Raw genomic sequence first — 24,647 nt, 5'->3', positions numbered from 1 at the left:
CCAAAAACCCCTGACCCCGTGGATCCAGAGGAAGGAGATACTCAGTGAACAAATGGATGTATTTAAAAGACATAGCATGCCAGTGGGTGCTGAGAACTATGGAGAAAAAGAAAGCGAGGAAGAGAGAGAGAGAAAGTGGGGTGGGGTGGGGGTTGCAATTTAAAGGAGAGTCATCAGGGAAGGCCTCACCGAAAAGGTGGCATTTGATCAAAGAACTGAAGGTGAGGACAACTCATGGGGATAGAGCATTCCAGGTGGAGGAACAGCCAATGCAAAGGCCTAGAGGCAGGCTGGGTGTGGGGTGTCCATGAACCACACAGGGGACCGGAGTAGGCAGCGAGGTCAGAGAGATGACGGGGCAAGGGGTGCAGGCCTTGGGGGGTCTTTCTAAGGATGTGGCTTTACTCTGGGTGGGATCCAGCCATCTCTCGGATGCAGACATGCATTTGGAAATCAACAGCCTACAGAGGGCAGGTCACCCTGAGTGAGGAAGGAGAGAGAAGAACAGAGACCCAAGGACCGAGCCCCGGGGCATGTCAACAAGCAGCGGGGGGCGACCAGGGAGACTGAACTCTGGCTCAGGGAGCGGGACGGGCTGGGCCAACTGTGCCCAGAGGTGGAGTCATGGGGACTAGGATGACTGCGGACTTAGCAACATGGCCATCCCGAAGGAGAACGGCTGGAAGCGGCAGCGCTGGGAGGGGAAGGGCTCCGATCCCTGAGGGTGGGCACCTGGACCAGCCCCTCGGGGCGGGAAGTGGGACGACCCCGGAGAGCAAAGGAGGAGCATGCGGGCAGCAGCTGACAGACCGATGAGCAGTTGCAGCCGGCAGCTGGGCTTCCCCGGAGAACAATGGGGTACCCTGTGTCCTTGAGCTCCCCAGGAGGCGCCTGTCACCAGGGCCAGGAGGAAAGCAAGTCCCCACGGTCATTAAGTCTCATCAACAGCAAGGAGGCGCTTGCCAAGCCGATGCCGGCCCTGCCTCTGAGGAAGCGTCCAGGCAGCAGAGACAGCGCTGGCTCCTGGGGAAAGCACGCGGGGGCGGGCGTGGAGGAGGAAATGAGTCCCAACCCAGGGCCTGGCCAGAGGAAGGCCACAGCCCTGGGAGGGGCCCGCGGGCCTGGGGAGAGGACAGGCCAGCTGAGGCCAGTCCTGAGTGAGAAAAGCAGATGGCACGAGATGCCTCTTCCTTCCCCCTGTGGGTGATGCCTAGCCGGGCAGGGCAGCCTCAACATGGTGAATTAAGAGTCAACACTCAGCAGCATTTGCACTCAGCCTGGTGTGAGTGATATTTTCTGGAGAGCTATTGCTATGGAGCTGGACGAGGCTTCAGCCATCCTGTCCTCTAACTGCATAGTTCACAAATGGAGAGACTGAGGCTCAGAGAGGGAGTGATTTACCCTGAGTCACACAGCCAGTGAGTGTCGGGCTGAGCAGCAGCGCCCAGGCCCCTGGCACCCGGGACAGCCCGCATGCCCAGGGCAGCCTGGGGGATGCTGCTGCCGCCTGAATCCACACCCGGAGACACCAGGCTGGGAGGGGAAGCAGGACCCAGGAGGGGCAAGGTGGGCTCGACAGAGGAAGGGAGAGCAGGGGGGCCTGGCTGGGAGGGCAGCGTGGGCTCTGTGGCAGGAAAGAGAGGTCCTGAGAACAGACTGGCCGGGCGGGAGAGGGAGCGGAGCTCTGTGAAGGCAGGTCTCACGGGGCTCTGCTCGGGGAGAGCGGACCGGCGGGGAGGGGTGAGCACCTCCACCTTGTGCTGCAGGGGGCACCTCCACCTCCACCCTGAGCACAGCTTTGGTGGAGAAGCTCAGTGCTCACGGGTTCCCTCCAACTCCCACTTCTTATTCAGTTTACAAACTGCAAACACTCGTCTACTTAATGCCTTTCTCCCTCACCCGAGTCTCCACTGGGCTCTGCAGGACCGCCTCTTGGCTGGGGTGGGACAGGCAGCCCCTCGCCCTGCAGCCCCTCCCCCAGGGCAGAGTGGATGCCTCAGTCCCGGGGGCTGTCCCTGCACCGGGGCCACAGCCAGAGGTGCACAGCCCCCTCCGGAGTGTAGACCGAGCCCGGAAGGTGGGGAGAGGCAGGTACCACCGCCATGAGGGGAGAGAGGGGGTGTCCTGGGAGGCCCACGGTGTATGGAGTTTGGACAAAGGTTAAAGGACCTTTAGTTGAAAGGCAGGTCTGCGTCTGGGGAGGTGGCCTATTCCCAGATTAGAAGGCTGAACACTCATTTATTTACCATTTCTCCAGAGATGCACTGTTGTTTTTGTTTTGTTTGACAACTCCAGAAGGTTTTTGCACCTTCGAATAATTATCTGGCTCAAAAGATAATCCGTAAGGAGGAGACTAAGCCGATCCAGCCAGAGCTGCTTTGGGGAGTTGTAACCTGAGCCCCGAGCCCAGCAAGCAGGCAGGGCAAGGCAGTCTGGGGCCCAGGTTGCAAATCGCTGTGAGGGGTCTTGGAGGTCACAGAGCCACTGTCAAGAGGGGTCACACACAGAGTTGAAGGTCAGGCCAAGCTGGCCCAGGCCTCCAGGTTCCCAGAGGGGCCCATGCTCGCCCCAGTCTCAGGGCTCTGGGCATCTCCCCACTTGCCTGTCCCAAGTCCTCCCCGGGAGAGGAGGGCTGCAGCCAGGCCCTCTGAAACGGGGGTGGGGACCCTGGGGGGCACACACCTCACCCCACTGTCCCCAGCAGGTCTGCTAGAAAGGGGTTTCTGTGGGAAGGGCTGACGGGAAGGGCTGGGAGGGAGGCGGGGGGAGGGTTAGGATGGGGGAGCACAGGTTGGGAACAGCCTGTCCAGATCCCTGGAGGAGGACAGGGCGCACCTGTGGGGCTGCCAGAAGGGGGCCAGGGCCTCTCGGGCAACTGCTCCCCTCAAGCTTGGCTGCTGTCCAGTGCTGTCATCAAAGCCAGGGAAGGCATCCCCGACAGATGTCACCAATACTGAGCTGTCAGTCATCCCCTCGGGGCCCCACAGCACAGCAGGGTCCTGTGTCCTGTGAGGGCTAGAGGCTCGCCCTTGCTTGCCCCCGGGGCAGACCACTGACCACCCCTCCTGGGTACCTTCCAGGTGGCTTCCCCCTCAGGCTTCTGCTTGGAGGCCAAGCAGGCCAGAGCCCTTCTGGCAGTGCCTGGGGCAACTGCCTGGGTAAGAAAATCCTGGCCTATCCCAAATCCAAGCATTTTAGCGGCTCCATACACCAGCGGTCCCCAGACCTGTTCCAGGGACCCTCCTTGGTGGCCCATGAGAGATCCGGGCATGAAATAAAGACTAAGCACCCTCCATCAACAGATGAATGTGCAAACCCAATGTTTATCCACACAATGAAACATTATTCAGCATAAAAATGAGAGCAAAGCTCTGAGACATGCTACACTGTGGCTAGACCTTGAAAGCAATATGCTTAGTGACATAAACCGACAGAGAAGGGAAAATATCGTGTAGAACAGGCAACTTCCTAGAGACAGAAAGTGGAATGGAGGCTACCAGGGGCTGGATGGAGGTGGGAATTTATTTTTTAATGGCTACAGAGTTTTTATTGGGGATAATGAATAGTTCGGGATATAGATAGTGGTGATGGTTACACAACGTTGTGAATGCATTTGATGCCACTGAATTGCATGCTTAAAAATGGTTAAAAGTATAAATGCTATGTTAGGTATACTTTACCACAATAACAATTTTTTTTTTTTTAAAGAATAAGTGCTGAAATAAGTTTGGGAGACAATCAGTTCTCACATTTGAGTGGGCCTTCTTACTGCAGGACTTTTCAGAGCCTTTACAAAAGGGAGATATTATGCGGTGGTCCCTGGTGGAGAGGATCATTGAACCCTTTGTTCTTAGGAGGCCTTCTCCTATTCATCTTAGAGCTCTTTATCACATTGCAATACTTGCCTTCCTAGGCTGCCTCTCACACATGGAAGAGGTATGAAAACTTTGTCAAACCCCTTGCCCTGATTTTTACTTAGAAAATAAAGTTCAGCATAGCTATCCCAAAGTGTACCCCAAAACTTGCTCTTTCGTTCTATTTTCCTCTCCAAAAAATGGAGATTTCTTTCCTGGTATTGGAAACGTTTTGAGTTCTTTATTTAAAAAAAAATAATAATAATAAAAAATAAAAGCCCAACCAGTATGGCTCTGTGGTTGAGCATCGACCTATGAGCCAGGAGGTCGCAGTTCGATTCCCGGTCAGGGCACGTGCCCAGGTTGCAAGGCTCGATCCCCAGGAGGGGACTTGATGGAGGCAGCCAACGATGATTCTCTCTCATCATTGATGTTTCTATCTCTCTCTCCCTTCCTCTATGAAATCAATAAAAATATTAAAAAAAAATAAAACAGAGAACTGGTGTTGCTGTTGTTTTAAAAGTGTGCGTGTAGCATGCATGTGCGTACGCGCAAAGGGAAATTCCCTGGGAACTTCCGGTGTGGAGTTGGGAAAGAAACCCAGAGGGCGAAGGCATGCTGTCTGTGGGCCAGATAGCTTTGAAGGTAGCTTGGGGTATGGGCTTGAAAGGGGCTCAATCAGGGGTCTCGGGGCTGGGGTGATGTGGCTGGTCCAGGGCCTGCGTCTCTCCTCCCTCTGCTGAGGGGGGTGAGTGCCCAGGCAGCTGCCGTGTTTGCTCATGACCTTTCCGGTGGGACCATATGCCACAGTCTCCTGTTTGCAGGCCTGGGTCTGAGGGTGCCCTGGAGTTGGGTAGGGGGTGTTAGAGTGAAAAAAGGAGACTGGACTCAATCCCAGCTATGGGACGACTTCGTGAGTCACAGCCCAGAAATGCAGTGTCAGGGAGTGGAGCCAGAGGGGAGGGTATTTTTAACTGCCGGAAACATGATGAACCTGTCAAAAATACATGAAATCCGCTAAATTAATTGGGAAGAAAATAGCAAGGTCTTATTTGTTTGTTTTGTGTGAGTGTAAACATTGTTTAATGGCCGTGTTCCCTTGAGCTGAAGCATCAGTCATAGGAGGCAGTGGAGAGAGAGATTATGAGTTCAGAGGACCCAAGAGATCAAAGCCAGAGATAAACATGGGGATACCAGCCCCTGAGAGTCCTCAGAGACCCGGGGCAATGCTGGGCTTCTCACTGGGTGGAGGGGGGATGATTTTATTTTGATACTAGAGGCTGGTGCACAAAATTTGTGCATTGGCGGGGGGAGGGTCCTTCAGCCCGGCCTGCACCCTCTCGAAATCCAGGACCCCTCAGGGGATGTCAGGTTGCTGGTTTAGGCCCGATCCTGCAGGGGACCACTGGCTCCTAACCGCTGGCCTGCCTGCCTGATTGCCCCTAACCACTTGCCTGCCTGCTTAATTGCCCCTAACCACCTCTGCCTCAGCTTCTACCACCGTGGCTTCGTCTGGAAGGACGTCTGGAATGATGTCCGGAAGGTCTTTCGGCTGTCTAGTCTAATTAAGATATTACGCTTTTATTATTATTCAATAATAAGAACAAGAGCATGTCGGACAGGAGGACAGGGGGACAGGCACCTGGGCCACCGCTGTTGGGGAAAACAGGGTCTCTGTCTGCCCAGGTTCTGGGCTTGAGAGCACTGGAGTTCCAGGGACACCAGAGGGCCGGGTGGGTGCAATGCAGAGGCAAGTTAGATTAAAAAGGAACCGTTTCTCTTTTTCCTGGTGCCTGGGAGGTAGTCAGCTGCTTCAGAGTGAAGCTGAACATCTTTTTTCCCAGCCTCTGGCTGCCAGAAACTCATTGAAATAGACAACGAACACAAACTTCCTACCTTTTAGGCACAGAAGTTGCAGCTGATGCTCTGGGTGAAGAATGGAAGGGTTATGTGGTTCAAATCAGTGGATCAGTGGTGGGAATGGCACACAAGGTTTCCCCATGAAGCAGGGGTCTTGACCCATGGCCCTGCCTGCCTGCAGCTAAAGGAGCATTTCTGCTATAGACCCAGGAGGACTGGAGAGAGAAAGCGCAAATCTGTTTGGCCGGCGGGGGGGGGGAGGGGGGGGCGGGGAGTGGCATTGTGGATGTCTGTCTCAGTGTTCTCAGTGGTCATTGTGAAAAAAGGGGACAGGGGGAGATGTTCCTGGTTTCCCCAATACCACTGTGCCTCGTCGCCTGGGGCCCAAAAGAACTAGCAGATCCGAAAACTTAGCAATCTCTAAAGAAGATGATGGCCTTGGCCAGTTTGGCTCAGTGGATAGAGCATTGGCCTGCGGACTGAAGGGTCCAGGGTTCGATTCTTGTCAAGGACACATGCCTGAGTTGCAGGCTCGATCTCCAGTAGGGGGCATGCAGGAGGCAGCCGATCCATGATTCTCTCTCATCATTCATGTTTCTCTCTCTCTCTCTCTCCCTTCCTCTCTGAAATCAATAGAAATATATTAAAGAAGAAGAAGAAGAAGAAGAAGAAGAAGAAGAAGAAGAAGAAGAAGAAGCAGCTGTGCGCCAATATGTTGTGAGAAAGCCCCTAAACAAAGAAGGTAAGAATCCTCGGACCAAAGCACCCGACATTCAGCATCCTGTTACTCCACGGGTCCTGCAGTGCAAACCCAAGTTGGTGTAACTTCTCTGAAGAAACAGCATAGTAAGAAGAACAAAGGAAGAGGCCGCAAAATATGCTGAACTTTGGGATAAGAGAATGAAGAGGCCAAAGAAAATTCCAGAAACAGACCAAGGGCCAGAGGCTGTCCTTTCTGAGAGCTTCTCCCTCTCAGCCTGAGTCCAGTCAAAAGTGAGCTTTTCTCAGAGTAACAAATAGATAAGAACAGACACGGGGTGGCGGGGTGGGGGTTGGGGGGAACTCCTTCATTGCAGCAACCAGTAGGGTTCAGAATCTGACTCCGTGGGCAGCCAGAGAAATGGAAACTGGGACATGCCTGAGGAAGGGGGGCTGCTAGGATGTGAGGCTGAGATTCAGCCAGTGCCCCCAGATGGCCAAACTGGAGGTCCCGGAGACTGGAAGGTGCTGAAGACACTGATAAAAGGATGGGACCATCGGCGACAGGTCCGACGGGTGGCTAAGGCGCCTGGACGTTGACCCGGAGGTGTGGGCCCAGGGAAGGGACTTCAGAAATAAACCTCTCTGTCAGCCACAGCGGAGGAAGTGTTGGGCAGGGACGCATGGGGGGCGGGGGGGCAGCTAGGAGGTGGCCACCCAGCCCCGGGAGCAATAATGAAGGGCCCTCCTGACACAGCCTCAGGCACGCCACGGTGGTGCCCAGGAGGTCCGCCTGAGGTGTCCCCACTGCAATTACTCCAGGCAGGGCAGCCCTGAGGCCAGGATGGCAGAGAGAGCGCCTCTTCCATTGATGAAGAGCGGCTGCCTGGAGCCCTGAGAAGAAGAACCGCCCCTGATGGGTGATGTCTGGGGTGGGAGGTGCGGGAGTGAGGCGGCGCTCATTCATATTCACTCTCAAGCACCCAATAAATGTTTACTCAGCACCGGCTACCTGCCAGGCACGGCCGCTTTGAAGCCATCCTCTTTGCAGGGCTCAGTTCTCCAGGGCTCAGCCACAGAAAGAGCAAAACGCCCCCCCCCCCACCCCCCGCCCGCCCAAACTCCGCTTCGCTCTGCACCTTCTCCCTCAGAGCTCCTCAGAGGCCTTGGGAAAGGCCTGTCCCGTTCTTCCAGGGTCTCGAACCAATTAGCTGCTTGGTAGTTATTTGTGGAAGAACATAAATGCATAAATCACCATATTTTCCACCTTTATTCATTAATTTACCAAAGTAACTAACATATACATTTTGCAAGACCTTTCCAAGGATTTGGAGGTGAATTATGCCCAATCTTTGCCCTCTAGGAGGTGCCATCTGAAGATTAAACACGTGCCCAGACACCTGTAAAACCGTCCCACTTTATAAATCCAAACTCCTCGGGGCACCTGGCTTCAGGAAGGCAGACACGCTTGTCTGGGGTCCAGGGGACCAGAGGGAATGTGCACGAGGTGAACACCCATGGGGCAAAGGGTGAGGCCAGCTGCCCCTCCCCCACCCATGCCAGCCCCAGCCCAGGCAGGGCCCTCCATGCTTCCCTGTCCCCCGGAGCCTCGAAACAGAACACAGCTGTGCAGGTGGGGTGGCAGCGAGAGGTCAGAGTGAGAATGGCAACACAGATCCCCTGAAAGGAAACACGCGGAGACGTCCGAGTCCTGCTCTCCAAAGGCCAGGCTCTTTGTCACCCCGGCTGCTGGCACCGCCCCCTTTGTAGCCCAGGAAGCCGCACGGAAGGAGCAGGGCAAGCGCAGTCGAGGCTCCAGCCCCGTCGCCGGCTTCCCATGCTGACCGCACGGCACCTGTCTCAGCCCAGTCCGCTGTGCCCACGGCTCTGTCCTATCGCGGGCACAGAGGGGCTCTGTCGGTTCCCCCAGCTCTGAGCACAGTCCCTGCCCATGGCTGTGCTATCCAGTTCTCAGCCCCGGGACCTGCCCACTCGTGCCTCCCTGGCTTGTGAGAAAGGGGAGATGGTGGTGGTGGTGGTGGTGGTGGGGTAACCAGGAAAAGAAATAGGTTAGCACTTGGAGGACATGGTGAGGTGGAGCGGGGGAGAAGGAGGTCCCAGGGCAGAATGGTGGGCCATGGGGACAGGAAGAAGTAGTGTGGGGAGATGGAATCCACCCAGGGCCCGGGCCAAGCCATGAGCCCCAAAAGGGACCCAAGGACTTATGGAACCCCCTTATCTTTCCTCCTGCCGAGAGGAGGCAGCATGGGTGCTGCAGGAACCAGGCACGCACACAGAAGTGCACACACAGGCCTCTCACGCAGGTCCCCAGGTCCCTGGAGAGGGTCCCCGTGCCCCTGTGGCTGGTGGCTGATGAGCCATCACTGCATTTGGGGCCAGGACCCAGAGCAAACGACAGAGCAAGGAGGGCGAGCAGAAAACAAACCTGCAGGTGGCTCTGGGACCAGGAACCCTCAGCCGGTGTGGGAATCCCTCACAGGGCCCCTGAAGGGTGCTCGTCAGCATGTTTATTTTGGGGAGGGTCTTCTTGTAGGGCTGCTTACAGAAAACTGTCTAGAGGCTGCTGATGAAATATTACCGTCTGTCTGTCTATACAGAAGCATGAGTTCTGTGAAGACAGGCGCTCCGTGGGGTCCATTTCGTTATCACCAGCACTCAGCCTATGGCGGCACGCCGCCGGTGGGCAATAGAGGCTTTGGTGTGAAAGGGAAGTGTGCAGTGAAGGCCATAAACAGGAAAGGAGTGGGCAGTGCAGGCCATGGGCTGTTTCTGGGTGGTAAGGCCGTGGGTCTGGTCCCCTGGCAGTGGGATGGGGGTACTCCCCCCACCCGTTAGTAACAGAGAGAGGGTCCCCTGGTGCCAAGTTTGATGCTGATTGGTCCCATGTCCTGCTTTCCTAGGAAGTGCCACAGGCATTACTCAGAGGTTCAGAGGGGCGGCTGGGTGGGGCTGTGACCTGTGTCTGGAGTCCCAGGGGGACTGACCTTCCTAACTGTGCCCTCTCAGCCCCCATTCCTGCCCACTCTGGCTGGCTGGCTCCCAGGAGCTGATGAAATTTGAATCTATCTGAAATGAAATTCCCTTACCTGGGAAGGTACATAAGTGCACGTACACACAAGAAGGTGTGTGAGTGTGTGTGTGTGTGTGTGTGTGTGTGTGTGTGTGTGTGTGTGTGTTCCGGGGACTCTGAGCAATCTTGGTCCCTGGGTTCTGCCCAGATATTGGTCCTTGCAAGGGGCCACGCAGGGGCCATGAGTGCAGGAGGAGGCTTCTCACCGTGTTTCACCCGCAGACACCCCAGCCCCAGCCCAGAAGCCCCCAGAGCAGACAGGAGAGGGAGACATGGGAGGGACAAGGGACAGAGGTGCATCCTGCATGAGCACAGCCTTCTTCCCTCTTCGCCTCCCTCCCCTTGGGCAGCCCTGCCCCACCCCACAGCCCTTCCACACCGTCCTGTCCTGGTTCTTAGTACCCTCTCCTGTCTGCAATGGGCCCTGATCGCCCTCTTAGGCACGCGTACTGGGATGAGGTGACGTGACAAGGCTACCCAAGGACTTTGAGCTGGGACCGACTGGGGGCTGGAAAGGGGTTAAGAGAATAGGATTTGGAGTGAGGCCACCCTGCTTTGAGAACCAGCTGTCACTGACGAGCCGTGTCTCCACGGGGCCTCAGTTTCCTCAACTATAAAATGGGATTGAAAGTACAGCCCCCACCTCATGCACTTGTGCTTTGGATTAAGTGAGGCACGAAGTGGGGCGAGCTCTCCACTTGTTCCTGCCAGGCCCCTGGTCATTAGTGCAGGCGGAGGCCATGGTGAGTGCCCCTCTGCCCCTTGCGCACGCACACACACGCGCACGCGCGCGCGCACACATACACACACACACACACACACACACACACACACACTGCCCACTTCCTGAAGGGCTCCCAATCTCTAGGCAGAGATCCACCTCTCCCCTCCTCCAGCGCGCCCCCCTCAACTCACCAGTCAGAGCCCTGCTCACCCACAGAGTCCACTCAACACAAGCAAGTGTTTTCTTTACACGTTGGGGCTTTTACTTCAATTTGAAGCAGATGGTTGAGCACAGATATGAACAGCTTTGGCCGTTTGAGCAAAGAAAGGAGAAGGCCTTGGCTTTAAACATGCCCCACTCCCCCACATACTGGCCCGTTCCGCTGGTCCCTTCCTCCCTCTGCCCCCTGCGTAACTAGTAAGAGAACACTGGCCTCCAAGCAGGCGCCATCTCGTTGGCCCGGCCAGGACGGCCGGCCATGGGCAGGGAGTGTTGGCTGGGGAGCAAAGACCCCCCCCCAGGCAGGTCACCTAGAGCAGGTCCCTGGGGTGGGGTATAGGGTGGTCAGTATTGCTTCTCTCCCCCCATTCCCCCTTCCCATGATGCTCAGTGCCCTAGGAGAGAAGCCTGGGCCCAGGAAACATTGAGAATCAGGGTCAGAGGCCTGGGCAGCCGGTTAGAGGGAGAGCAGGGGGCCAGGACCTCAGATCCCACTCCCGACAGGCACCCCAGCCGGCCTCTCACAGCCCCCAGGGGGCTTATCTTGAACCCCACTAGCTCAGGGCTCAGTGTAGAAAGAAGGGTCCAGGTCAGAAGCTCAGGTGCACCCAATGATCACCAAACGTCCATCCTTCCCATGAGTTCTGGTGGAACTGCTGACCCGTCTTTGGCTTGAGCCGGAAGGCGGGCACCAGGAGGGCACAGGACACAGGGCAGCAGTGTGGCTCTTCTCTGTGGGGCTTCCTCACCACGTCTTGTTCAGTGTCTCTGTGGTGTCTTTGGCAATGGATTGCTGCAGCCGGAAGGTGGGCCTCGGGCCCCAGGCAAGAGGGAGGCTGAGCTCTCCCCTCCCCGCCAGGCAGAGGGCAAAGTGCAGTCACTGTGGAGTGGCCAGGCGGGCGGGAGGGTGAGAGGGAGGCAGCGTGTTCCTGTCTGACCCTGAGAGGCAGTGGTCTGAGCATCGGGCGGCACCTTGAAGAAGACGAGGCTGGACTTGGCGAGCTCCCTTCTCCTCAGGCTCGACTGGAAAGAGGGCCCACAGCACGTCCTTGGTCCAGCGCAGGGCCAGTCACTCCTGAAAAAAAACACAGCCAACCGTCAGGAGCTGCCCCTATGCATTCTGACTTGTTTCCAGAGGCCGACCAGGACCAGCCCCCCAGCCCCTGCTCTCACTCAGTCATCACAGCGGCCCTGGTTGGGCCCAGGCAGGGGGCTGCAGAAAGTGGATGAGCCAGCATTTGGAGCCAGGACTGGCTGCCTCCAGGGGCTACATTGTCCCCTTACCCGTCCTCCACCACGGTGTCACCACCACCACCACATCACCACATCCACCATCACCACCACCACCACCATCATCACCACCACCACCACCACCACCATCACCATCAGAACCCCACCACCACCATCACCACCACCACCACCACAACCATCACCATCAGAACACCACCATCACCATCACCACCATCACCACATCCACCATCACCACCACCACCACCACCACCACCACCACCACCACCATCACCATGACCACCACGACCACGTCCACCACAACCACCACCATCACCACCACATCCACCACCACCACCATGACCACCACGACCACGTCCACCACAACCACCACCATCACCACCACATCCACCACCACCACCACCACCATCACCATCAGAACACCACCACCACCACCACAACCATCACCATCAGAACACCACCATCACCATCACCACCATCACCACATCCACCATCACCACCAACACCACCACCACCATCACCATGACCACCACGACCACGTCCACCACAACCACCACCATCACCACCACATCCACCACCACCACCACCATCACCACCACATCCACCACCACCACCACCACCACCATGACCACCACGACCATGTCCACCACAACCACCACATCACCACATCCACCACCACCACCACCACCATCACCACCGTCACCACCCTCACCACCATCACCCCAGCATTTCAGAGCCACTGCTGATTGTGCTGGTTTGGGGGAGTGGGCAAGGCTGCAGGGTTACAGGCAGCTCAGGGACTCCTGGTCCTGAGACCACAATGCCTGGTCACACCTCTGAGGGATGCCAGTCAGGCCTGCCCCCAGGAGGACGGTGTCCCGGCCCTTTCCCTGCCCTGGTCCACAGGAGCACCACACCAAGTGTCAGGGGTGGGCTACTTGCAGCCCCTCCTCCTGCAGCTGGATGACCTGAGATGAGTGACGTAACTCCTGTGAAATGACACAACTGGAACAGGTCGAGAATGTTCAAGCTTTCTCTTAAGCGTTAGAAGTAAGTCTGAGCCGTGGACCCTAACACAGAACACAGATCAACACGGTTCTGCTCTACCTGGAGCATCGGGGGAGGGGGACACATGGGGAGGGGCCCAGAGTCCTACTGCGTTCCCTCCAACACTGCATCCCTGGGCATCTCGAGAGCCTGGGGCGCTGAGGAGCATGACTTGAAAATCCCTAGGTTCGTCCACCTTCAAGGTCCTCACAGCCCTAACCCTCGGAAACTTCTCTGGGACCTGAACGTGGTGTTGCTTGCGAGAAAACTGGCCGGAGGGTGTGTCCTGCTCCCAGGAAAGGCCAGGAGACGGGGAAGGTCATGGGGCTGCTGGGGTTTTAGTGTTGGGGGAGGTCAGAGCTGGTGGGGAAGGCTCTGTGAGGGCCCCAAGTCCACCCCAAACATGCGAACGGGTAACGGTAGTCCCTTAACCCGGCCCAGCACGCCCTGAATAAAGCAGCTCCAAATACTTCTCTCCCGATTTGCAACAACCCTGACCAAACAGCTAAGCACTTCTTTTTGAAGCCAAACATCTGTCAGGCACCTCCAACGTGCCAGGGCACTTCCTCACATCCCCTCTCAGCGCCGGCCAGGCAACCCCGGCTCGGGCTCAGGGAAAGAAGCGCTAGAAGTTGGCAGCATCAGGATTTGAATCCAGATCGGCAGCGTTAATCCTGCCACACAGGGGCTGCTCCTGCTGAAACGGAGGCTCGGGGAGCCGGGAAGGAGCCAAACCACCAGGCTGGAGGGCCTGCAGACCCCAGTCCTGGGGCGCCCCGCTCAGCAGGCAGCCAGGGGGCGAGGCTGGGGCAAGGCTGAAAGTGGGGTCCAAGGAGGGCGAGGGAGCTAGGCCAGCAGGAGGGTGTGTCCTCCAGCAAACAGAGGCCGAGGAGGAGCAGGGGAAAGTGAGAGCGGGGAGCATCTTGATGTGGTGAGTCCTGGCTCACGTCCTCCCAGCCACTGCGGTGCGTGGCTGGCCCCAGCAGGAATCTGCTTTTTGTTACCCAGTCTGAGGAGGAGGATTAAGAAGCAGGAAAGGAAACCCGTGGGGATGGCACTGAGTCTGTGGTCCACGGGGTGATTTACAGCCCACGTCATCCTGGCGCTGGATGCCTGGGCGGGCCCCGCCGAGGACACCGGAGTTCCTTTCTTGTTCGGCTTGCCTGTGGTCTGGGGGAAGTCGTGGGGGGGGGAAGCGTGAAAGGCTGGGTTGGCTGGAATGGCCCCGGTCAGCCGGGGCCCAGCCCCAAGACCTCTACCAGCTCTCAGGCCCTACTGAAGCCAGGGCTGTCTCCCAAGAGCAAGGCAGAAGAGGTTACTCTGGCCAAGACCTGACCTTCAATTCCTGACCCCACCCTTCCCCTCGAGTCTACACCGGACCTGTGTTCCCACCACCCCGCTGGGCCCGGAACCCCAGCACATGCATCATCCGTCCCAGGAAGCCTTACGTCAGTTGGGGCGTGGTGGGAAGACGCCTGGGAGGCCTGAGGTGCCGGGACCTTCCCTGTGATGACCCAGCTGTGTGACCTTGGGGCATGACCTCCCTCTCTGTGCTTTCAGTCCTTCGCTTGTGCAGCAAGGGGGTTGTCTGTGGGTCTGCACTCCCCAGAGGGTGCTCTGTGGCACGCGAGCCAGGTGAGATGGATCTCATGAGTTTGGGAAACATCACAGACCTTGGCCCCTCCCGGAAGTTCCTATGTCCGCTAGCCTATGAAAGGCTCTGTGAAGTCCTGCAGTCGAGAAAGTCCTGTGGCTTTATTTACCCAGTGTTTTCCGAACTCATTCGCTTGATGATGCGATTGCAAGTGCATCATGAGGAGAAACTTACTCAGCCTTCTGGCAAAGTAAAGCTTCTTGAAGCCTACAAAAGGGCCCGGGGAAGTCTCAGGAACGGCAGTAAAGGGCTTGCAAGCCTCAGTCTGCAATCTGTGGGCCTCCCCTCCGGGTGCCCGCCCAGACCAGCACGAGGCCACTTGCGGGGACCTGCTTCTTTCCTGCCTGACTACCCGCTGGCCCAGGCTCTCAGCATCCCAACCCCAAACGCCGAGTAGAGACCTCGATTGGTGCAGCCTCAGTCCGATTTCTTCCCCTGGACCCATCAGCTCTGGCTGAGGAACGGGAGACAAACCTGCCTATGCCATCTCTTCAGAAGGAGCTGGGGGAGGAGGGATGCAGGGGGGTGAGTGTGTGCACATAAGTGAAAATACAGGGGAGTAGGCAGACAAACACTCCCCACTGTGTGACAATGATACCACAGACACCTGGCAGCATCCCCCCACCCGACCCCCGTGGGAGAAGCACAGCCTGGGAGGGCCTCTTCCATCCCTCCCCCTCTGCTGTCTGTGCTGTGGGCCAGGGCTCTGGGTACGGCTGGGTAAAGCTCTTGTCCTACAGAACCCCCTGCACCACAGCCCCTCACCAGGGAAGATGCCCTTCAAACACGGGCTCTGCTGCTGACACAAACTCTGAAAACGAGGCAGCCTCTCCGTCCCTTTCAGCTGGTCTGCCATGCTGAGTCGGACCCAGGCGGTTTGGTCAGTGAGGCAAAGGGGTTGAGTTTATCACACTCAGAAGTCATCTTTTCACTGGCTCGCTCGTTTGCGGTCAGAACATCAGCTCCCCGAGAACAGGGATGAGGTCAGTCGTGTTCGCTGCTGTAGTCTCAGTGCCCAACACACAGCAGCATCTCAATAAATATTTGTGAACAAGTGAAAAAATATTTCTAGTTGCAGGGATTTTATTTACTATAGCCTCCCCTCCTCCCTCCCCGCCCCCCCATTGATTTTTAGGGAGAGTAGAAGGAAGGGAAAGGGGAGAGGGAAAAATCGCTGTGAGAGAGACACATAGATCGGTTGCCTTCTGCACACATCTCGACCCAGGCAGGATCAGGCTTGCAACCCAGGTTGGAATGGCCCGGTCAACCGGGGCCCAGCCCTAAGACCTCTATCGAACCCGGACCCTCCCGTCTGCGGCCCGTAATCGAACCCGGACGCTCCCGTCTGCGGCCGATGCTCTAACCACTGAGCCACTGGTCAGGGCCACTGTAGCTTTTATATACCGCAGGGTGTGTTTCCTATTTCAAATATAACATTTGAGCATTTTTGTCAATGTGCCTGTGCTTTAGGGGAGCTTTTGGTAGTTACTGTGAATCCTGAAATAATTCTGCATCTTTTTTGCTCTTGTTCACTTCCAGTGTTTCGTTCCTGATTACAGCTCCTCTGCTCACTAAGCTTGCCTCTGGCTTTAGGTGGGTTGGTTTCCTCTCTTGATCACTTCAGTGTGCTGCAGGGTAATTTCACCACATTGGGGCATTACATAAAGACAATTATATCTGCTTTCTAAATAACTTTACCTTCTAAATTCATTTTCAGTCACTGGTGTCCACTTTATCTGCTTAACCATTTCCCACTATTTTCAAATTAGACATTTTCCTGTATTTAAGCAATTCGGACACAGCCTTCGACCTGCAAAAAAAGTTATCCAATGGGACTGAAATTCTGAAAGTTTTTTTTTAAATTGGTTTGTCCTAAAAAGAGAAGTCAGGTTTCACGTGTTATTTTAAAACTAAAATATGATAGACAAGCAAAGAGAACAAAGTATTTGTGGAGACCCACACTATAAAGCATTATTTCACCTTTCCCTTTTAAGTACACCAGCATGTGGGCTAGAAAGGGGGGTTCGTGTCCCATTCTGAATGCTGAACGCTGGGGTTTGTTCATCTTGGCCTCAGCGTCAGTGGGCTGTGGGGCCCTGGGCAGCTGGTTAGTCTTTCCAAGCCTCGGTTTCCTCATTGTTATTTTATTTTTTTAAATATGTGTTCATTGATTTCAGAGAGGAAGGGAGGAGGGAGAGATAGAAACATCAATGATGAGAGAGCATCATTGATCGGCTGCCTCCTGCACGCCCCCCACTGGGGACTGAGCTCGCAACCCGGGCATGTGCCCTTGACCGGAATCTAACCTGGACCCTTCAGTCTGCAGGTCGATGCTCTATCCACTGAGCCAAATCGGCTAGGGCTCGGTTTCCTCATTTTTAAATGAGCACAGTAGTAGTACCCACTCCTTCATATACAAAGAATCACGTTGACAATGGAGCTGTGCCCTGTCGGGCCTGGCGTACAGTGGAAGCGCCGGAACGCCCTGGCTTACTTTCCCGCAAAGAGCTGGCTCCTCAGTTTGACTAACTTGTATTTAAAAACATAGAATAGACAGGCTGAAAAGTCTCAAAGCAAGGAACCAGAAACAGTCACTTTGAACCAACTGCCATCTTGAGCGATTTGATGTCAACGTATTCTTTTTAAAAAATAAACACAATTTTAAAAATCGCATTAAGTCACCGATGAATGGATAACCAACGTGTGGTATACCACACAATGGAATATTACTTGGGCATAAAAAGGAAGGAAGTACCAACATACATGACAGAACAAGATAAGCCTTGAAAACAGCATGCTAAGTGAAAGGAGCCAGACACAAGAAACCACCTCTCTTTGATTCCATTCACATAAAACGTCTAGAACAGGGAACTCTACAGATGAGTGGTTGCCTGGGGTTGGGGCTGGGGGAGGAAGGCGGGAGGGAGTGATCGCTAAAGCAAAGGGTTTCTTTTTAGACGGATGAAAACGCTCTGAAATGGACTGCGGCAATAGTTGCACATTCTGTGAAAATACGAAAAACCACTGAATGGTATGTTTTAAATGGGTGAACTAATCTTGATAATAGCTGTTAAAATTTTTTAAATCTGCGTAAGTAGCACATGTTATAGAAAAATTAGAAACTACAGAAGAGTGAACAGAAAAAAAAAAAAATGAAATCACCTCAACCTCCCCATCAAGAGAAAACCACTGACAGCGTCGGGTGCCTCTTTCCCGCTGCGACATCGCCGATGCGGTGTTTTGTGAAAGTAGAATTATGCCGTGCAAACTGCGCCGTAAGCTGGTGTTTATATTCTCCCTAGCAGCCCATGCATCTTTCCATTTGGCAGATCTGCTTCCACATCTCCTCGGAGGGCCCGGCTTCGCTGAGGTTATTCTGGGCACAAGCGCAGGCCGGGGCGTCCAGCCTCCAAACTTCCCAGGGAACTGGAAGCAGGTACGACCAGGCCACCCCCAGCGCCTCCCGCCCCGCCTGGCCTGGGCGCCATGGGTGACAGGCAGGAAATTTATGAGCAGCTGGAGTTGGCTGCTGTGTGCCGAGGGCAGGAACATGGCGTGAATCAAGGATCACACTGTGTCCGGGCTGGGAGGGCCCGCGGAGGTCTCAGGCGTCTGCGAGTTGCGAAGTTATGGCCAGGGCCCCTGCTGAGCCAGGAGAATCTGCCTGGGGACCATGAATTGGGAGAAAAATTCATTTGCTCAACAAAGATTTATTGAGTTCCTCCTGGAAGCCAGCTCTGTGACAGGCACTGGGGCTCTAGTCCCTTTCCAGCGGGCGCTTTCAGCCCGGCTCCAGGGGGAAGCTGCAAACCACTGCTGCTGGTAAATGCTGTCGGGGCGCCCATCCCCCCATCTGTTCCGTTCCTCAGGCCGCTGACCAGCGGTGGCTGAGCTGGTGGGGATCCCGGCCGCCGCCGTGTGGAACAGCGGCCCGAGCTGCTCAGAGGCCTCCCTGCCCCGCACGCCCCAGCTTCCCAGGTTGGGCAGGGGTGGCTCTGGCAGGCCAAACCACTCATTCACTGAGGCCAGTGGGTATGCCCAGACCTCAGGGTCAGTCGATGTCATGCAGAAGGACTTTCCTTCCAGTGAGAAACTGCCACCATCAGACCACGCTGAGGATGATGAGAGCAGGTGACCCCGGGGCCCCTCGTGTGCCAAGGTGCTCGGAGGGAGCTGGGTCTTGGGTTTCCTGTCCGTGCGCAGCACGCACACCCGCACTGTCCTGGAGCCTCGCTTGGGGTTCCTGCCGCCCACTGACCGGAGAGCTCCAGGCGGAAGAGGTTTTGGTGGCTGTGCCCCCGCCGTCTCCCCGTCCAGGGCAGTGAGGGCCGGCTCCAGCCCAGCCTCTTAGCCCCTGGCTCCCACCTCCACGGCAGGTGGAGAAACTCCCCCTACATCCCTCTGTGCCACGAATCATGTGGAGCCACTGCCATCATTCCCTCGCTCACCCCACGGATCTCCAACCAGAGCTCCTGAGGGGTCTTCCACGCCCCTGTCCTCCCCCAGGCCTGGGAACAGCAGCGAGTGGCTCAGTGCTCAGAGCCACCGTCATTCGGGCACGGATCTTGCATTGCCTCCGCCCAACACCACGCTGCACCCCTTCGCACTTGTGGTCGCACACAGTCCCCCGGACGACCACTGCCGCTTTCGTTTTGCAGACTAGGAACTGGGGCCTGAGCGGCTTCCTGCCTCGCCCCAGGCCACCCTGCAGGGATGCAGCAGAGCCAGGCAAACCCGGACCCTGCAGAGTTCAGCTTCTTCACTGGCAAACGGGACTGGCAAGTCCCCAAACCATCCACCCAGCCGCCACCGTCCTGGGTTCTCAGAAAATCTCCGCCGTTGTCCCTTGGAGCCTAAGGGAAGGTGGCTGGCCCTGGGCGTCCTGGCGCTGGCAGGGCTGGGCCAGAGCTCACACGGAGCCCGCTAGGCTGCAAGGGGCCAGGGAGACCGAGGCCCCCGCCGTGCTGACTCCTTCCTGGGCTGCAGGCCACTCTCTCTGGCTGCCAATCTCTGTTCCTCTCCCCATGTTCTGCCTGTATGTCTCTGTGCCAACTCTCTCTTGGCACCTCCTGTGTTTATCTCTCCACGTCCATCAGCCTATCTGTCTTTCCTGGCCCCCCATCCACCCACAGCGCAGGGCACCGTGAGGGTCGAGCTGGCCCAGTGACGCCTGCGGCCCAGCTGCTGCAGCTTCCCATCTGCTTCCCATCCTGTGACGCTGTCCGGCCAATCCCACTTGGCTGCCCGCTGCTCTTCCAGACCCAGAAGCTCAAGGACCCATGACCTTGCCCAGAGCCAGAGGAGGCACCCAGGCTGGAGGGGAGCAGACAGCTGTGCAGACAGGGGGCCCGCCAGGTGAGGAAGGCCTGCTCCCTCCCGCCTCCACACCACACAGACACCCCACCCCCCCAGCCACAGTGTCCAGGGATCCCCATCAGGCCTGCCTCTTCAGGGCGGGGCTGCTCCCCATCACTCTTCTGCCCTCCCCAGGCCTCACCACAGAGTGACAGCAGGAGCGATGGGGCGCCAACCAGACAAGCCATTCATGCCAAAGTGCTGGCCGCCTGGTCTGTGCACAGACCACAGCGTGTCTCCCCAAGAGGAGTCTAGCTCTGGGTATTTCAAGATCAGTGGCGGCAACAATGGGGCGGCTGGGAGAGACCACAGGGTCCCTGGACAGCCCAAATAACATAATGATTTCTGCAAACAGTGTGAAAATGCAGCTTTAAGATGAGAAAAACACCCCCCTTCCCCCCCGCTAGCCCTGCCCATCACCCCTAAGCCCTGCACAGACTGACTCTGGAGCCAGCATGGGATTCAGCAGGAATGGGACGTCTCTGCTCGGGGGCTCTTGACTCACTACCACCCTGACCATTAGCGACAACACGAAAGTAGCTCCCAGATGCATAAGGGAGAGGCCACAACCGGGAAGAGAAACAGTTCTTCCGCCCGCACTCATGCACACACACACACACTCGCCACGCCCATGGGTGTGAGCATACGCAACTCAGCGCAGTGGTTACAGGTACCAGCTATGGCATCAGGCAGCCTCTGAATCCTGACTCCCCCATTCTGCCAGCTGTGTGACTTTGAGCAAGTTGCCTAACCTCTCTGTGCCTCCGTTTCTTGATCTATAAAATGGCAATAATAACCTTACTGCATGAGATAGTAAGCAAGATTAAGGAACACAGTGGCTACAAAGCCTAGCACTCAGCATTAGGCAGCCACATGTCAGAGCACACACGTGTGTGTGTGTGTGTGTCTGTGTTTACATGTGTGTCTCCCCCCCCCACCCCCATTTGCTCCTCAAGGCAGGCACTGTGTCCCACTTCAGAGTGCCAAGGCCCCACTCAGTACAGGGCACAGAGGAGTTGCCCGTTAGCTACTGTGGATGACAACTGGGAAACATTATTTCCTTGAGCTTCCATTATTCCAGGCATTTGGCAAATATCTTCTGAGTGTTTGGACCAAGCCAGGCTCCATTCAAAGCACGGGGGATCCTGCGGCGAGCAGAACACGCGGGGCCCTGGCCTCCCCACGCGGACATCCCAGGGGGAGCAAGTTTCCCTAAGGAAAGGAAGCCTGCCGTTTCCGTGCCAAACAGCGTGGGCAGGTCCTTTCCCAGTGACGGATGCACTTCCCTGCACTCTCCGCCAGATGTTACTGCATGTACTTTAGCTTCCTCTTGACAACTCAGGGTCAAGCCCCGAAGTGTCGGTCTACAGAAGGCTCTCCAGGTCCCTGAGACTTGTGGGGCCCTTTGCCCCGGCGCTCCATGGCCCCGAGTCCCTTGGCTCTTCTCAGCCTCTGGCGTGGCTCCGCGTGTTTTGCTGTTTCTTCCCAGACGATCAGGCCCCTGGCTGCGATTCTGGGTGCTGTCCCTGCACCTGCTCCAGGAGCTGGCCTCCCACGTCAATAGGTCGCGTCTGTTCAGCTGCTCTGACCTGAGACACCAGGGAGTCACGCTTGTAAGCACAGACTGCGAGCAGTAGGTCCCGACGGGCTCTCCTCGCCGGTGCGTCCGTGCTGTGTTCCAAAGGCCGGGGCCTTTGTTTGGTTCTCCAAGGGACCCGGCACCCAGAACACTGCCTGGCACGCAGCAAAAGCTATTAATTCTCAAATAAATGTGCGGGGCCTTCCTGCTTTCTTCACCTTCCTCTGCTCGTGTAACTGAAGAGACTGAACAAGTGACATGGGTGGGCAGTGAGGAGGACGTTAGAGGGGGTGGGTTTGCAGGTACAGCCCTGCAGGCCGCCCACCCTCGTCCTGTGTGTGTGGTGGGGGGGAGGGGGGCGGGGTGGCAGCAGCGTATCGCGGTCATGGAGGGGGCGGGTGGTTCTCAGCAATGCTGTGTAGCTGTGCTCCATCCGGGTGGGCTCACGGGCTGCCCCCATGGGCCCATCTCTAAGTGCTCCTGACCCCGGGGGAGAGGGACAAGCTCCGAACCCCTCGGAGACCTTCAGTCATCACCCAGCGTGCACCCCCTCCCACCTGGATGGGAACTCGGCCCACTGAAGGGGAGGTCCTCCATCGGATCCTGACAGACGGTGCTCACAGACGTGCCAGCACACCTGTGCAGGTATGTAACGCGCCTCTCCCTCCCTCTCTTCTCTCTCTCTCTCTCTCTCTCTCTCTCTCTCTCTCTCTCTCGGCAGACAGCAGAGGGGCAGAGGGGCAGAGTCGGTGTCCTTTGCCTGGCAACGGAATCAAGCCCTTGGTCAGCAGCCAGTCTGGTATTCACTCTCCACGTCTCTGGGTGGCGAAGGGGCATTCGGGGTCCCTCTGCCCACCTTCCCGACGGACCAGCCGTGCCCTCCGGGAAGCCCTCGGCCGGTGCTGCGCTCCTAGCTGACAAGCCCTTGCCTGGCCTGTTTCCTGGAGCCCTCTTCACCCGCAGACACCTTTTCCCGTTTTATGAACAACGTGGAGCTTGCAGCGGGCAAGTGCCTGAGGTTACAAGGCTCCCGGGTGGCTGGGCTGGGAGGCAGACCCAACCATCCCGGCTCCAGGCCCTGGACTGCCAGACACCCCCTGCCGCTCACACCTTCCCCTGCCGGGAGTGGAGGACGGTGAGGGTCTGGATTCAGGAGCCTGCCTGGACCCCATCCAGCCGCCAGCTGTGCGACCTGGGCGATCTGGGTCCCAGCCTGTTCATCTGGCCCCAGGGTCAGTGATGTGGGCCTGAGGAGGCTGCCACGGGAGTCGAGAGAATAACGGGCACGAACGGGCTCTGCAAACGGTGAGTGCTGGGCACAGGCACCAGGCTGCCGGCTCTCCACTGGCACTGGCGTGGCAGGGCTGCCGCGAGGGTGGGCAAGCTCGCGGAGGTGGGCTCTGCCATGGTGACGGAGGCGATGACACAGGGGAGGAAACCGCTTGTCCCGGGTGAGGGTCAACCCTCCAGGGATGAGCCACCTGACTGTGCACCCTGCCGCCTTCCCAGCCGAGAGACCTGCATGTCTTTCTCAGTTTCAGGAGGAGCCCCCGACTTCACGGAAGGTAGGGGATGTCCGGGCAGGACTCGCTGAACTGGTGAGCAGACGTGTTCTCTGCGGTGAGGCCCGCGCCCTGCCTTTGGGCGCCGCGTGAGGAAGAAGTGTGCGGGGCTCTGGCAGCCACTGTGCGGCCGTGAGGTGAGGACCGAGGGCCTGGGCCCAGGAAGCAGCCTCCTCCCTTCAGCCTTCCACGCAGTGAGGAACAGGGGCCCCTGGGAGTTGGAGCTGCAGCTGGAGGGTTTTCTGTGATACATGCAAAGCGTTCCTCACCGAGTCCAGGGAGAAAGGCACCGGCTTCCCGCACAGAGGTCTGGGCGAGCCCTGGCCCTCCTCTGGCTCCGTCCGGAAGCCCCGGGCTCGTCCTTCCCTAGAGTCTTCGCCGTCAGCACAGCACAGTCAGCCCCCACAGTGTGCATTTTAGTTGAAGGAACAGTGTGTGGTTATTTGGGGGCCCTACTGTGTGACGGGAGCTGGGACACAAAGATGAAAAGGCTCCCGGGCCAGCTCGAGAGGCAAGCCCCAGATAACACTGTGTAAGGAACGCAGTGTATTGGCCATAGCCCATCATATATCATGTAACAGGTCACCTACAAATATAATCTAATGTAACGATAGAACATGAACTCTAATGTATCACATAATGGAGTGTCTCATAATAGGACACTTTCTATCATGACTTCATAGTGGGTCATCTGATGCTCTCCTGAATTAGACGGGACACACCCCTGTGGGAAGCGCAGTGAGGGGGCCGTGCCATGGGGCCCCGGGAGGAGGCTGCGGTAGGGGTCAGGGAGGGCTTCCAGGAGCTGAGCCTTCCAGAATGAGCAGGAGTCAGCCAGACAGGGGAGAAGGCATGCCAGGCGGCAGGGGTGGCATGAGCACAGAGGTCATAAATAGCCCCTTTGCGCGAGGAGTTCCGTGTTGCTGGGGTGTAAATTGGGACACAGGGAATGACCGGCTGGAGCCAGGTCACTTGAGGAGGCGGGTCAGGTGTCCTATAAGGAAGTCCGGCCTCCACCCTCGGCCTGTGAGGAGCCCCTGAGGGTCCTGAGCAGGCCAGTGAGGCGGTGAGACCTGGCTCTCAGCAGAGCTTCTGGGAGGGCTCAGGTGGGGGCAGACGGGCAGAGGAGCACTGGGCACTGGGCCAGGCCCCGGGGGGCTGCAAATTCTGGGCGGAGCGTGGAGGGCCTTGATGGGGGAATGGGTCCTACTTTGCTTTCTAAAATATTTGTACCAGGAGCTGAGGAAGGCAAGGATTTGTACTTCCCCTAGAACCAGCTTTCTGGTTCACCGGGGCAGGTAGAAAGGGGACAACCTGCTCCCGGACAGGCGGGAGCCAGGACCTGCCGACGCCCCTGTCCCACGCCTCCCACTGTGCTGGGCCCAGCGGCTAAGGCCAGGCAGTGGGCAGGGCAGGCCCAATCACCCCTGTCTTCCTGCCCCCCCCCCCCATTTTCCTCTTGAACAGTGGTCCCCAACCTTTTTTTGGCCACGCCCCACCTAAGCATCTCTAAAATCCTGATGCCGCCCTTCCCCCGTGACGTATAATTCTTATTGTATTCAAAAAGTGAACTCCTATCCACGTGGAGGAAGCCTAGAAGGCCATTAGTGTGTCTAAACAAGCTTCCAAAGAACATGGCATCCATGAAAGAGAAGAACAAAAGAACAAAAGGACAGTGGAAGTACTGAGGAAGAAATCACTAACAGGTTGCTAAAAATAATAATAATATGAAGTGATAAGAAAAATAGCAAAGTT

The 24,647-nt window shown here is 56.9% G+C and overlaps 1 protein-coding gene and 1 pseudogene across 2 annotated transcripts in view; one reads left to right on the top strand and one right to left on the bottom strand.

Moving 5' to 3' along the window:
• Positions 1-5,694: 5,694 nt before the first annotated feature.
• On the top strand, positions 5,695-6,711 carry LOC307111571 (small ribosomal subunit protein eS6-like; annotated as a pseudogene). Its single transcript has 2 exons — positions 5,695-6,146; positions 6,415-6,711. The product of its transcript is annotated as a small ribosomal subunit protein eS6-like (transcript).
• A 4,642-nt stretch (positions 6,712-11,353) lies between these two features.
• ATOH8 (atonal bHLH transcription factor 8) overlaps positions 11,354-24,647 on the bottom strand; it is a 30,884-nt gene continuing 17,590 nt past the window's right edge. The window contains exon 3 of the mRNA XM_079792452.1: positions 11,354-11,522. Coding sequence (XP_079648578.1) covers positions 11,517-11,522 — 6 coding nt within the window. The 3' untranslated portion in view covers positions 11,354-11,516. The remainder of the gene's footprint in view (positions 11,523-24,647) is intronic.

Source organism: Cnephaeus nilssonii (genome assembly GCF_951640355.1).
Source record: "Cnephaeus nilssonii genome assembly, chromosome: 15".
Taxonomy (NCBI): domain Eukaryota; kingdom Metazoa; phylum Chordata; class Mammalia; order Chiroptera; family Vespertilionidae; genus Cnephaeus; species Cnephaeus nilssonii.
This window is presented reverse-complemented; position numbering and strand designations above follow the sequence as displayed.